The sequence below is a fragment of the Lissotriton vulgaris genome, unplaced genomic scaffold (assembly GCF_964263255.1).
Source record: "Lissotriton vulgaris unplaced genomic scaffold, aLisVul1.2 SCAFFOLD_260, whole genome shotgun sequence".
NCBI classification, from domain to species: domain Eukaryota; kingdom Metazoa; phylum Chordata; class Amphibia; order Caudata; family Salamandridae; genus Lissotriton; species Lissotriton vulgaris.
The window spans coordinates 1-15,308 of record NW_028246903.1 but is presented as its reverse complement, the minus strand read 5'-3'; the positions used below and the strand labels follow the sequence as shown (position 1 = coordinate 15,308).

Here is a 15,308-nt window from a genome sequence, read left to right as displayed (position 1 = left end):
TGCATGTTGGTAGCCTGAAATGCTTCTTAACACACATACCTCTAGCAAAGCCTGGCTGCTCTCTGCCACACTGCCACGACTGAGCTAAGGATTTATTATTTTCCAAGGACCATCTTTGGGGTATTGTGAGGTATTGCATAGTGAAGTCTAACCAGCATCACTACATAATTCTTCACCATTCTACATTCCCTGCCACACAAGATGTGTAAATTACAGCACATAATGCACTATGGGAGAGAGTAAAACCCTCTTATATGGATGATATGTGTAATTTTACAATGTTACAAGGTTATAAGTAAAATGGTGCTAGTTCTCCAGAAATCAGTTCTGCTGCCTCCAGCCTTTCTAGTCTCTTCACTGATTGATATGAGGTGGCATTTGCCCCATCATTTAACTGTAGCCTGCCATTTAGGTGCACTCACTGCCCTGCTGAGCCTGAAGCATTTCTGTTGAATATAATTAAAACATGGAGCTCCTCCAATGGGCCAACAGATTTCCAAATTCGCTGGCTATACAACAAGGAAGGCATGAAAAAACAGAAGAGATGTTGAGTGGCACACCTTTCCCAACTATGTTCCAATGTTACCTGCTTACTTGCTTCAGCAACACGTTCCCTAGATATAGATATAGGTATGTGTAGTTAGCCACAATTATTTCGTTTAGTTGAATACTGCAAGGTGACACACTGACACACCTTTGCTTGGGATGGCAGACCCGTTCCTTTTAGACAAGATTGTGGTAGTAATTTGCTGACCAACACATCATCCGGTTTATCAGGCTCTTTTGCTGTAATCAGCTGTTCCCACAGATGACACTGTGCTAATATGTGACCTTCCTGGAATCAGATACCGACTCTCTTGTCACGTTCTGTGCTACTTTCTCAGAAGAGGCTGAATAAGTGCTTCAATTAGCAGTTTGTGACTCACAAGGCCTAGCTTTCAGCACAGCTGCCAAAATGTGTACAGACGCATTAGGCATCAGATAAGCACAACTGTTTTGCAAAAAGAGCACATCTTTTGTGGTTTTGGATTCCCTAAACTTTGCAGTAGTGCTTATGGGGTTTCCGCAAATCACATGCTGTTGCCTCAGACAACAGTGACTTGTCTGTGTATTCATCACCCATGCCAACACAAATACCACTGAGCTTGCATGATGCTAAACACCATTTAGCTTAGGCTGTTGAGCAGAACTTTGCGAGACTTTTGTACTGGAGGTGTACCTGGTTGGTATAGGTTTCAGTGGCGGGTGATATGGAATGGTGGAGGAGCACGATTTAGGAAAAAGGAATAAAAAAAACACTGACCAGGTAATCGCCGTCACCATCCGCCGCCTCTCTTCCAGCAGGAACCAGGAAGCACACAGCCTCCCAGAATCCCCTGACCAATCGCAATGCTGCCTTACAGCAGCGATGTGATAGGTCTGAGTGCCTTGGTTTGGCGCTCAAAGAGAGACTCGGAGCCTGGGCATGTTCTCCAGCCCGGCTGTACAATGCAGCCTGTGGAGAAAATGCAAAGTGCGCATAAAGGTTTGGCCGGCCCGAGACAGCCGGCCAAACCGTCATGGCACTTAAGGTGCAGCCACCACTACTCCTCCCTCTATTTCAGGGGAGCTCGGCCCCGTCCTGCCTTAACCTCGCTGCAGTGCAAATGTGATAATCAAAATAAAATGGTAATAACGTTTCGTTACTATCGTTTTATTTTTCCTTTGCACTGCTTGAAAGCAGTGGAGCGACCCATCTCCGCCTTAGCGGAGAAACCACCCCGGATGGGTTTGCAATGTCTCCTATTGATGTTCGCAGGGTCGGACTGGGTTTTTGAGAAGTTGTCAGCCTGTTTTATGGTCTGATGGGCCGATGTTTACTGTTGATTTCCTTGATATTAAACAACCATTGCCTGCAGCAAGCTGTAATGCATTCAGTTTCCATACCTTGCAAAATACTCATACACAGTGTCTTTAGAAGTTCAAAACTCGACAGATTTGCAAATGTGGGCCACTCTTTTTTAGCAGCTGGCTCGCTTACGGGGGCCACTTATATTTTGGTGCCTGTGCTTATTTTATCTTCCAGTCCGACCCTGGATGTTTGCATGGCCCCTTGCCTGTAATCCACACTTTGCATACATTATAAAGGGTTTCACACTTCGCTAATGTCATTTATTGCTGAGCTGATTGGGGCTTTAATTGTACAAATTATTTGCACACAAAAGTTGATCCTCACTATCAATGGTATTGCTTTGCATTGTGCGATGTCCAGCGCAAAATCTTATTAAATCTGGTCCTAACATGCGACGACTTAAAGAACTAAGGGAAATAAGCTCAAAACAAAGCACTGTGGGAATGAAACGGTGTCTGTAAATAAAAAACCAGCACAAAGCACATACATGCCAAACAGTAGTTTTAGGCAAAGGAAAATTGACCTATTGGCATAGACGCAATTGGCAAATATGGGTGGGATCATTAAGAAATCTACTGCAAACAGTCAGGCCATTTCATGCTGGCATAAATTGTCTTTGGAAACACAATAAAGAAATGATGGGGTTTGCTGATAACTATAATGATTTGTTTATTTAGTATTTTTCTGTTGTGTCACTTGACCCATGGGGGTTTCAGGGCGCTTTACAATGTAGCAAAAGTGAGGAGTTCGGGTCTCGTCTTACAATAAACCTGGCACATTGGAGGAACAATAACCACCTTAAGAATAGCAAATGGAGAACTATTCCAACTAGGACGGTTCGGGAGGTAATGCGGAATGAGAAGGGGGAACGGAGGCAGGGAGTAGTTGGGTGGAAGGAGGAAAAAAAGGAGAGCAGGAGGAGAAGGGAGAAAAGATGAGGCAGGGCAGCGGGGAAGATAGCCACTAGGGAGAGAGAGGCGGATGAGGTGAAGTAAAAGGAAACAGGAGTGTAGGGTTGCAGAAATATTATGGGAGGGATGAAGGGAGAGGCTGAGGGTGGAGTGGGGAGAGATAAGAGAAGCCTTGGGGGACATCGGCAGGGACGACTTTAACGCTGTTGGCGCCCGGTGTGACAATCATTTTTGGCGCCTCCACACCCCATGACCATTTCCTCGGATTCTCTCATTACCATTAGGCAAAGGTGCCTCTCATCTCTCCAATCATAAGTTATTGCTAAACACAGCAACCTCCTCCCCTGAGGTCAGCAAACCCCTCCCCCACAGGTTAGCACCCAATTTGTCCGCACTGGTCTTACTGCCCTACAGCCGGCTCTGGACATCAGCGAGGCAGTGAAGAGGAGGCAGGACACAGTGGTAAGGCAGGTGGGAATGGAAGAAAAAGAGAGGCAGGAGAAGAGAAGGGGTAGGCATGGGAGACGACAAAAGGGTAGAGAAGTGGGGAGGGTTAGAGAGGGAGCAGACAGGCAGGTGGGGGAAGGGTGAATGAAGAACAGAGTGAGGTTAATGAAGGAGGTGGGTCAAAGAAGAGACTAATAAGGAGCAGGAGAGGAAGAAGGGGAAGGGCGAGGAAGAGATGACACAAGAAGAAAAGAGGGGGCACAAAGGTGGGGCAGAACTATTTTAGGACTAGTAATCACAACCTACTAATTAAGGAGATCATTAACAGGGGATTTCAGTGCACCATCAGTTCAAGTACAAGAAGATATTTTGTATTGCTTGTTTAAGGATTAGCAGTTTTTGGTGGCACATTTCAGCTGAAGAGAGTATTTAAGGACTTCGAAAAGATTTGTGTTGCAGAGTCAATGCGGGAGATAACCATAGATTGGACAACTAGGCGGAAGACATTTGGTTGGGGAAAACTTCTGAGTTGATATAGTCTGGTGGTTGATGTGGGATATCATAGCTAGAGAGTGGTCAATCCAAATGCTTATTTTCTGTACTTCAGATAAGAGACATGGGATGAAGTATGTATGTATGTATGTATGTATGTGTGTTCTTATATAGCGCTCGACTTACCCTTGGGCATCTTGGCGCTTGCATTGGGAACCCGTCCTGGCTTTTCCCTGTGAGATAACCCGTATTGGGCATCCCCAAGGTGAAAGCCAGGCATCCCGCGCGGGGGGCCGTAGTGCTGTAGTCAGAGGCTTCAAGTTCCTTGAGCCATTCAAAGCTGAATTGGAGATGGTAGTACTTGTCCATGAGGGCAAATTCAGGTTTGTCTAGCTTAAGTTGAAGTAAGTAGGTGGCCATGCTGTAGGGCAGCTTTTCTAAACATTCTTTCAAAGTGGGTATGTTGTGAAGGGAGTTAGTTTGAATGTAAATCTGGGAATCATCTGTGTATTGGTGGATCGTGCCATCTATGTGCTACTTGAAGTTTTTTTTCAATGGCCCCCTGTACAATACAAATAGTATGGAGGAAGAATGGAACCCTGGGCGAAACCACAGGTGATGTTGGATGTGTTGTAGGAGGCAGTGCTGAGTTTCACCATCTGTTTGGGGCTGTTGAGAAAGGAAGTGAGCCATCGGAGTACTTTTCCGCAGAAGCTAATGTAGGTCTCGATGGCTCTTTGGTGGTTAACAGTGTCAAAAGCCCCAGAAAAGATGGGAAGAACAAATCGACATGCACTTCCTTTGTCCAATGTGCTACTGATGTTTGTAAGTATTTTTACTGTGGTTGTTTCAGTGCTTTAACCTTTGCAAATTCCAGATTGATAGGGGCAATGAGATGGTTTTACATAGTTAAACTATGCCAAGTAAAATTACCCTTCCTGCACACAATCTTTAAAAGAAATGACATTTTGTAACTTCCATCTGTGCCGGATTAAACAGCATATATAGAAGTGACAAAATGGCATTTAAAGATTGTTTATGTGCAGGAAGGGATACCCTCCTACACATAAACAATCTTCCCCTACACCAGACACCCTTGCACTATGGTGCAAGGGTGCCTGTGTTGGCGCTACACTGCAAAGTGTTGTGCCAGTGCAGGGGGAGATGCAAGGCTGCATTATATCCTTGTGAATATGTGCAGCCTTGCGTTTTTGAAGTGGCAAAGCGAGGCATTATGCCATGATGGCTAACGCCTCACTCTGCCACTTCTTTGTAAATATCCCCCTTTGTGTTTTGCAGCCCGATTCAAATCCACGTCTAGGCCTGGGTGACAAATACACTTTGTGCATACTTCCCAGACAGCCCCAAAACAGGAAGGATTGGGTGTGACAGGGTTGCATCTGCATCATCTGCATACTGATGGTCTTCCTGTGCTGGGAGAGGGAAAGGGCATTGACACTTTAAAATTGTATAGGCTTTGTCCTGCCACTACATAAAGGATTATTTACCCTCTACTGATGTCTGGAGCCAGGGCTGGGTTGGAAGGGATTGTTGCGCACTTCTAAAGAGTTCTTTTGAAGTCCCCCCTTGAACAAGGACAATTTTGAGTAGAACTACAGGGGCTCTGGCCCTATGATTTTAGAAGTTCCGTGGACTTGTAACTAGACGCTGCTGGCTCGACAAACGTCACATTACGAGAGGGCTGCTGGGAGGAACCGCCATTTGGGCTACCTGGTTTGTTGTGCTGGTCTGCTGACTACTAATTGCTGGGCTGAAAGAAGGGACTGCCAATGGCAAACTACCTTTATATGCTGGCCTGCCACCAGCTTTGGTGCCCCGCTAGTCATCTACAAGTGTTTGTTCACTTGCCCCCCTGTTCTGGTAATCTGAACCTAACCTAAAGATTGCCTCTAAGCCCTCTGTCATGAGGAAGTCCAGCAGCAGTGGGCTACGTGTGGGCTGTGATCAGCTGCTCCACGCCTAGAACCTACAAGCAGCACGTGGTTAGTGATAATATTTGCTCCTGGTTCCTGCAAACTAGTGCCTAGTGCCTAGTGAGTGCTGCATTTTTCACTATGTTTTTTGTCAAAGAATAGCCTGTGGTGAGCACTGTCCGCCCCTGGCTTTTCTGCGAGAATTCCTAACTTACTACCACCGCGAGCGAAGCCCTTCCCCTAGACACACCCGCATTGCCTTAGCAACCGGGAATTCTTGCCCATGACATGTATATGGGGTAGACAAGCGTTGCCCTAGTGAGAATGAGAAGTAAGAAGTGAGAAGGTGTCACGAGGACCACCCTGTGCACAGAGAAGTTCTCAGCGTCCGTGCTGGGAGCTCAGCTTCATTGGAGTGCCTCAATGGAAGCAGAGAAACTCCGCTGGCATCATGCGGTGGGCGGAGCCCCGTGATGGAATCCGTGCTAGCCCTTCACTTTCAGAATCCTGAAGGTCACGGAAAGCTGCACCTGCCCCACTTGATGGGGCCAGACCTTGAGGATGCCCGCACCCTTGCAAGTTGAGGCTTACCGGTCTTGAGGGCCTGGCAGTCGGTTGCCGCCATGGGCTAAGGAAGCCTCTTTATTTCAGAACGGCTCAGGGTTGAGCAGCTGACTTTCTTTGTACACCGACTGTGGGGGACCTAGAAAGGTTGCCCCAGGTCATCCTGCAGTTGGTGCATACCCCCTCTTTCACTGGATAAATATCCACCTGGAGGCATTAGCTCTGTAATTCACCTGCATGAGCGGCCCGATCACTCCTGTAAGTTGTTGCATCGAGAAGCTTATAAATCACTGCATTTCATATTGTAGGCGTGCAGGGGCTCCTGCAGGTCACACTTTTGGCATAAACACATCCATTACAACTAGGCCCTAGTACTGACCATAACCCTGCCAATAGGAGGGCAGCTGTTCCTGGGCGCATGCTCCCTTATTGTTACTGATGTGCTTAGGGTGGTATTTTGTGATTTATGTACCACTGGTGATATTGGGTGATTTATGTGTTATGCCTCTAACCTAACTGCTGCATTTCCTGCCCTGATGTTCTAATATGTCGTTTTGATTCTTGCACTGTCAGGATAATGAGTACTATCACAGGATCTACATAATATGCAAAGTATTTATGATTCATGTCGTTTTGGTCTGAGTTTATGTATAAAATACTATATATTTTATTAAGCCTGTGTTTGAGTCTCTTTGTTGTGTATTCATGGTATTTCTGTGTGAGTGTGTTGCGCAAACGCTTTACACATTGCGTTTGATGAAAAGTCTGCCTGCTTTGCGCCAAGCTACCAGAGGGTGAGCAAAGGTAATCTCTGGTGTGTAACCGACTTACGCTGACTAGAGTGGTGGGGTCTGCCTGCCTTAGGTGCATACCCTACCCAACCAGAAACCCCATTTCTAACAATGTACATTACAACCTTTTTTCTATGCTTATGTATACGCTGTCAAGGTAGCTGAGTGAAATACATCTCTTTGCTGATATCTAGTGCTGTTTTATTTAGAAGTGATATTTTTTAATGTAAGGATTTTATCTACGTCATGCTTTTTGTTATCAATATTACTTTTGAAGCAGCAAATAATGAATAAAAATGTAATCAAATAGTTATATAGTAGCCTACTACTATGTTACAATGTCACTTAATCACTTTATAACTGCAACTTTAAAATGGAGACGGAAAATAAATCAGTATCTAAAAGGGAACTCAAAATCATGGAAAATAAATATTGGTTATTTAATGACAAAAAATAAATAAAAACGCACACACTGAACCAGATTTATCACGGAGTTGAAGGGGCTATTCAAGTGAAGGGATAGAAAGGGTAAAGTGGTCTGACTCACTGCCCCACGTTGCATGCTGTGGTGGGCAGAAACAAAACGTAAATGTTAATTTAACATATCAACAGATGAAGCCCACTTACAGTGTTTGGATATTATGCATGCTTAAAAACGAAACAATAGTCTGACTACACGGCTAAAGCTGTTTAAAGGCCAGACCTAAAAAAAAAAAACAGGTACTCAGGTAGAAGCAGAGCCAGCGCAGCTGATATTGTCCCTGTTATTTATAGCGCTTAAAGGTGGAAACCTGTTGTGCATAGCGCTACCTAAAGAAGGGCGGCAAAACACTCACGAGACATAGAAGCATATAGTGAACGCCCTGCAAAGGCACTAATACATTTCATTCCTTAAGCTGCCACCATAAAAAGTGCACGACTCGTACTCTCTGAAAGAAAGGGCCCTTTACCCACTATCTCAGATAAGGATGGAATTTCCTGAATCAGCACAGATAAAGCCATTGCACAAAACAGGCTCCATATAGTAAGCCAAGACTATTCATTAAGCGACTTCCTCTATCTTTTTATTAGTCTTGTTAAACATTCATTTATGACGTGTTGTTATTTTCAGGGTCTCCAAAGAAAAGCTGAAACTTGAGAATCAAAGCCGAATGCGTTCTAGCCAAATTAATACTTTCTGTTTGAAATGGGACTGAGATTGCGCATAGGGAAGGCTGTTTGGTTAACAAAATATGCACAGTAGCCTGAACTGAATAAAACATTTTTTTAGCGCATACTACAAACTGAGCTGCTTCTAGGCACTCCCAATGTGTGTCAGATGAAGAAACTGACGACGAAATAGATAAAGCGATGTGCCCAGGATCATACAGTTTGGTGAAGTTGGTGAACTGGGGTATGGAACCATGTTTCCTTGTTACAAAGTATACCATTAGATAAGGGTACAAAGGTACAGGCCTGGTGTAGCACCTTACTCTGGCCGCCCCTAATGGATAGACATGACAGTTATATTTTGTCAGTGTTACTACCCCTCTGCGCCCGCTCACTGGCATTTCATGCTAGGAGCACCTATATGACAAAAGCGCGTATTTATCACTGCTACATGAGTGTGGTCCTAGCGTATCTTAGTGGTGCATTTATATGATGTCTGAGCCTATCAATCTAAAACCGATCTGTGAGCCTGGCACATGTAAGACCTGAGATTAATGCAATTATTTTACATTTATCCATCTGCCCTTCAAGTGAAATGCAACATTAAAAACATGCAATGGAAACGGAAATCCTTGAGAGATGGGAGTGTCTTTACCGATTATGTGACAGGTGGTTTTTTTTTATTTTTAGAAAATGCTGTAAGGAAAACACATTTTTCTCAAAATCCCAACAGCCCTGGGTAGGATCAGCCTTGATTAGCACACCTTAACATTTTTGGAATATATCATGCCTTCACTATCAGAACCGATGGCTTTTTAGCCAAGTAATTTGAACAGGGCCGTTTATTATGTCCCTCACTCTGTCACCCCCAGACTTCCCCAATGACGTTGAGAATATTCACTTAGTGCAATTCGGAGAGAGCGTTTTACCGCTTCTACTTTAACGATCACCTGATGTCATTGTTCATCCCAATAAATTCTGAGAATTTTGGAAGTTTTTAGACAGAAGCAGAGGATTCTTAGAGGTGAAGCAAAAGGACAAAGCTGTGATCACAGAACAGTGATAAGCAGCACTAGCTGAAAGGGAACAGTGCATTGCGGGAGTGCTTAATCAGTGGTGGTGCTTGCAGGTGGAGACTGCCAGGACTCCTTTTTTGAGACCGGGACTTATTTTCCTCACCAGGCTGTGATAGAGACCTGGAGAGAAAAAGGCAAAAGAGGGAGGCAGAAGGATGAACAAAAATACATGAAAACACCAGGAGGAGCAATGATAAAAAAGAGCCTCCAAGAATTAGATACTGACAAGAAGTGAAGGGTGGTGGAAGTAATAGGCGCGAGGTGGAAGCCAGACATGGTCGGGGTTCCACGACCATAGTTGTGGCAGCCTTGGCGCTAAAATAAACTTTGGGGCCCTCCACCTTTTTTATTTTTACAAAGTAAACACTGCCTCCCAGGTCAATTATGTTTTTTCGGGGCACATAGCTCTTAATATATACAAAAGAAAGTGCATCCCTCTTTACATGCGCGCGTTCCGAGGAAGTCAGCAGCCCTGGACAATGTTGCGATTATGTCTAAACCAATGAAAAAAAAAGAAAAACAGGCCTGTAGCCAGTATCTGAGTGTTGGTTTCCGCCTCTTGGAACAGATCATTTGCAGAACAAGGTTTTAAGAGTCAAACTGACAAGCAGGAGAGGTAAAAATAATTACGTGTAAATTACACAAAGGTAAATTCGGTCATAAACAACTAAATTTAACTCACCCACCTGCCAGGAATCCACAACGGAATTCCTGACTGCGGGTGGAGATTTCCAGAGTGGGAAGGGGAATAAATCTCCCCCAATAGGGAGGAAGAGGGAAGCAGGGAGGGGATTCCATTTTCCTAACGAACAAATAAAAAAATATATAAAATGAGTATTTGCATAAGGATTTAAATCCCCTGTGCGTAGTTTTACCGCATTGAAAATTTGGTGAGTTCCATGCCATCCGCATGCAAAGATGTGTCAGCTTTACTTGAAAATTCGAATCGGATCTTGTGAATTGCACGAAGTAGTAAAGTTACACTAGACATAGATGTAAATATATTAATGTAATTGTACTCCTTCGTTAGTGAATTAGCCCCACCGTGCGTTACAGCCAAGAGGATGCTGTTCAAGGGATATTCCCAGAATGCAGAAGTGAACCCGACTGACACTTTCTCAAGCTTGCATAACTATTTTTCATGAAGTATGTCTGGCCACGTGCTCTGAAGTGGGCAGTATATGGTTCTGGAAATTTCAGTGATGCGACATGCTATCTACTGTGTCTGACCACATTTCATAGAAACTGTGCACTCTGGTCTCTGCGGGTTGTGGTCTTGAACTCTACAGAAGCACTGACACTTCAAAACGTCTGTCACAGATGTAGTGTTCATGGGTGTCGAATTATCAAAATACTAGCAAGACATCAAGCACTGTATGAGCCCTCCAACAGGACTGACCTCCTAGTCTCACCGTTAGTCCATCGACACCTTCTTGACTGCAACTGGCTGGGGTTGAGAAAGTCCAGCAATGGCAACTACACAGACTCTGAGACATGTTTATTTTCTGTCCTTGCACACCATTCATGAACCTTGGAGTTCCAAGGGCACAGCCAGATGTACAAAGGTGCAATCGAAGGGCAGCACGTTACTCTTGGCTAAACCTAATGGGCGGCCATGACAGTTGTATTTTGTCCGCCTTTTTTTACTGGCATCTCATGCTAGAAGCTGAAAGCTATGGCCAAAGAGCCCACTACTCTCAAACCCAACTCAAACAAGAGTCATGGCGGCTACGCAGAGGCGAAATACAGGCCACGCAGTGCAGGTAGGGCAAACTTTCATGCCCCTGGTGGAGTGGGCAGGTCAAGAGGCACACGCCAAGCGAGCCAACCTTCTTCACACACATGAGACTAGCCTTGTACTTGAATCCACTGGGCACTGTTGAAGCCTGGGGACCACATTGTTTGGGTAGTTCCAGGTTGTATTAAGGTATTTGTGTCTAATTGACACTTCTTGCACGCACGATTATGTACACCGCACACACTAGATGTAGATAACGTATAATAAGTTCCTGAAGAATCGCTAGTTCATTGAACAGGAAAGCGAGAAACATGTTGACCAATAAAATCCAACAAGAACACCACCACACGAGCCATTAATCTCGGCGTGTGAGCCTTGTACACTGTTTTTAGCAAGGATAGGAGACCCCCAGAATAAAGTTGTCCTTCTAGGTACTCCGAATCCTTTTTTAATCACTTCAACATCTAATAGTTCTGGCCCCACACCCGCACGGCAGTTGGATAGAAGATCTCCGATAAAGTGCCCCTATTTAGGGAGCCCGTTGGGTATTGCACCGCCGACTCAACGAGGAGCAGCCCATATGATGAAGCATGACACCTGAAAGGGTGTGTGAGAGCATTAAGATTCAACATATGGATCCCCACCTATATCCTTCCTCGATATAGTGGGACCTAGTCTCTTGCGACTCTCCCTGTACACTCTATAGAGGAACAGCACAATCTCTCTCCTTGTACATAAACCTAATGGGCGGCCATGACAGTTGTATTTTGTCAGCCTTTTTTTACTGGCATCTCATGCTAGAAGTTGAAAGCTATGGCCAAAGAGCTCACTCCTCTCAAACCCAACTCAAACAAGAGTCATGGCGGCTATGCAGAGGTGAAATTCAGGCTCCGGAGTGCAGGTACGGCAAACTTTCACGCCCCCCAACCTTCAGGTGACCCCTCCCCAGCTCATAAGCAAGAGATCTCTGTGAGATATGGGAGACCAAGGGGCCCCTCTTCATATTCTGCAGGGGGCCCCATCATTTTGCATCACACCACTCCAGCTACCCTGGCTACAACTGAGACTGCACTTCTGAATTTAAACTGTTCAGCAGACCAGAACAGAAGGCTACACACACAGGTATCAGAATTAAGAAAATATCTTGAAAAGAAAAGTACAAGAATAGTGTTGCTCTTGAAAAAATATATATTTTAGTCTGAGAATCCTGTTCGTGGACATGTCGTCCTGTGGAGGCAGGCTTTACTTGAATCACAGAAACCCTCCCAGCTTCCTAGCACTTAGGAAGCAAAATTATAGGATTCTACTTTTACATTTTTTTGTTTTTGTATACCTAATTACTTTCTTTTCATAGGCCTGAAAGTGATTTTTGCAGAGAAAACAAAAAAAATATGGATACAAACAGTAGGGTGTAAAACAAATATGGATAAAAAAAGACGGCAATGCTAGAAAAATAAATACCATATAAGTGTGAGCCTCAGTAGCCATATTGAGGAACAAAGCTAACATATTTTATACATGAAGAGATGTTCTAACGAAATACGAAAAACTGAAAATATAATTGATAAGATTTAACAGCCTGAATTAAGTGTTCTGTGTGATGAACACTAATGTGATGTCGTTAGTCACTTCTTTCAAGAATCACAAATGTGGTGAGCAACAATGAGTGTCACAAAAAAGTATATAACACACTTAAACACTATGGATTCTTTCAAGCACTATTTGTGGATACCATATTTCATATCAACTAGGAATTTGGAATTTGGACTCTGGCTTTCTGCTGGAATTTTCTCAGCTGTCAAGAGTACTGAAGTTGCTTTTCACTACTATAATAGTATTAATAATATCCGTTATCTGGAGAATGACACACTAGTAATGAATAATTGACAAATGGCTCGGTAACGACATACCATATACCTGAGTAATATCCATTTTATGACAAAAGTAATAAATATTAACAGGGAGGCTAAAGTCCAAATCAATACCACATAAGATAACTATTGCGTCATGTGGTCCTGTTTTCAGGTCAATAAATGTGCTGTCGATGCAGTAAGGACCCGGTCTGCTAACAGGCATGTCACACTGCAGTCAGTGTTCATGAAAACCGACTGGTTCATAATTGGGGCTTTATTTTACAGTGCGATTGATATACCAATAAGTCGTATGCCAATGTGGATTTGCATGCATTGCGAAACGTTCTACCTAATGAATATTAATTATGCGGTAGGGATTCTGTGACTCTCTACAAATATCTACAGAGGAAAGAATGGAAGCCTGCTGGGCCTGCTGACCCTCAACATTGAGTACGCATTCCTAGTTGAGAAATACTTTATTTTTTTTAAAGCAACCTGTGGTTTTTAAAGAAACAGGCGCAGCTTTTAAAATAAAGTTTTTCCTGCTAGTAAGTACATTGTGTGAAGCATACAGTGGGCTCTCGACCTATGTCTGCTTCTCCAAGACTGGCAGCCAGAAATCTGAAAAGGGAAGCTGTTCCACAGGGTTCCTTTCAGGTGTAGTTTGTACGCTACTGGAAAATTAAATAGCGCTTTGCAAATGCATGTTTTTTTGATCTGAAACACTGCAAATGCTGAAAAAGATATACAAATAGTCATATACTTGATGCACAGTCAAAATGAAATATAATAAAATAACAACGTATAGCGTTGTCTAGGAGTTTCCAGTGTAGACCCTGAAGGACAAATGCATGCCAGATTTTCACGAATTCCAAAAAACTGTAGTTACATACAATGACACTAAATAGAGCTCAACTACCTAGCAAATAGTGTGAAAACCGAGGTTGGAACCCCTCATTGTAGACATTAAGATATTTAAACTTGTAGTACAAACATGATGGATTATTGTATATGTTTAAGTAGAATGCCTTAAACAAGGTCAAATTGGATTAGAATCTTTGGCAATAGTTTTCTGTGGGTAATAACTTTCATTAGGTAAAGGTGTTCTACAAACCTCATAGGCCTTTCTATGTCCTGGAAAGGACTCAATATTCAACGACTCGTCCCCAGCCAGGTCAATGGCGACCACTGTGTCGTTCCGATACTTCTTGCATAGCTCCACCACCTCAGATGACCAATCTGCCAGTTATAAGAATGAAAAGAATTATTCACCAAAAATTATTTTCTCAAACTTAAGATCTACTTGATGTAGTCAGTTAGGACATCCTTCCCATTGAGTGAACTACCAATCGTAACTGCCTGCCGTCAGTGGACTTTTCATGAAAACGTGCATCTCGTTCATGATTCGATTTTCTTATTAAAACAATCAACCTGGTGTTCTGAAAAAATACCTCTAATTAATTGTCAAGAATCACCCCAATTGTTAATAGGGAGTTTAGTTTCATATATCAGTGTCTCATAATACTTGAGGCAAGGATAAACTGAATGAATTTCATGTCATTAAGGAGCAGAGTACAGTAAATTATTTTCAAGGCCGAACTGGCCTTAGCGGGCACCGGGCGTTTTCCCAGTGGGCCGGAAGGGTGCGGGCTGGTTTGCGTTCTCAGTCTGGCCCGACTATTTTCAAACAATTTATACTTGCTACTCGACCCGACCAGATATCACTAAGCTGTGTGTCACCCCTGAAAAAGGCTTAATTAATGGTCCAACCTACTTGGTAGCACAGCAAATTCTAATCCCCTGTCCTGGGAGTGTGCTTTAAATAACATTGTTTTGGCCCCAGATTGATTCCTATTTTCTAGACCTAAATTAAATCTGTTGCGATCCATATATTTATTTAAGTATTAGATGTTTTCGTGCTTGGATCTTTTGATTTGTTTTATTCTTATTGATTGTATTGGGTTTATCCATATTTTTGTTTGTAACTGTTCCAATGGAATAGTGGTGATGCTGATGGCCCTTAGGAGGTAACGGCATTTCCATGAGGTGTGTAACTTCTACGTCAGTTTTTATATCAACGATACCCCTGATATACCACAATAATAATAATGCACATTCCACAATATGCAATATATCTATGGTTAGTTGCCTACACCAAAAGTTGCACGTCTGTGGTTATTTTATAGACCCTTTTGGTTGCCTTACAAAAGATTGATGTGTTGATAATTCAACATTTTAATATTTTGATGAAATATTTTGGACATTCGACACCTGAAATTTGTGTAGGAAAGTGCTGTCAAATAAACGTTATTGGCATAGCTTATCGACTTAAAATACACGTGTACAGCAATATCTAGAATACAATGTATTTTGACATATATTCTGAAAGTGTGTGAATAGTAAAATAAAATGATTATTACAACACATTCAGAGAGTCACCATGAAAAAGCAGGAAACAATTG

The 15,308-nt window shown here is 43.2% G+C and overlaps 1 protein-coding gene across 1 annotated transcript in view; it reads right to left on the bottom strand.

Moving 5' to 3' along the window:
- The window catches only part of LOC147665692 (adenosine deaminase-like), a gene marked incomplete at its 5' end in the record, with an annotated part of 91,548 nt that extends 77,463 nt beyond the window's left edge, over nucleotides 1-14,085 (bottom strand). The window contains one exon of the mRNA XM_086949585.1: nucleotides 13,961-14,085. Coding sequence (XP_086805711.1) covers nucleotides 13,961-14,085 — 125 coding nt within the window. The remainder of the gene's footprint in view (nucleotides 1-13,960) is intronic.
- Between the last annotated feature and the right edge of the window lie 1,223 nt (nucleotides 14,086-15,308).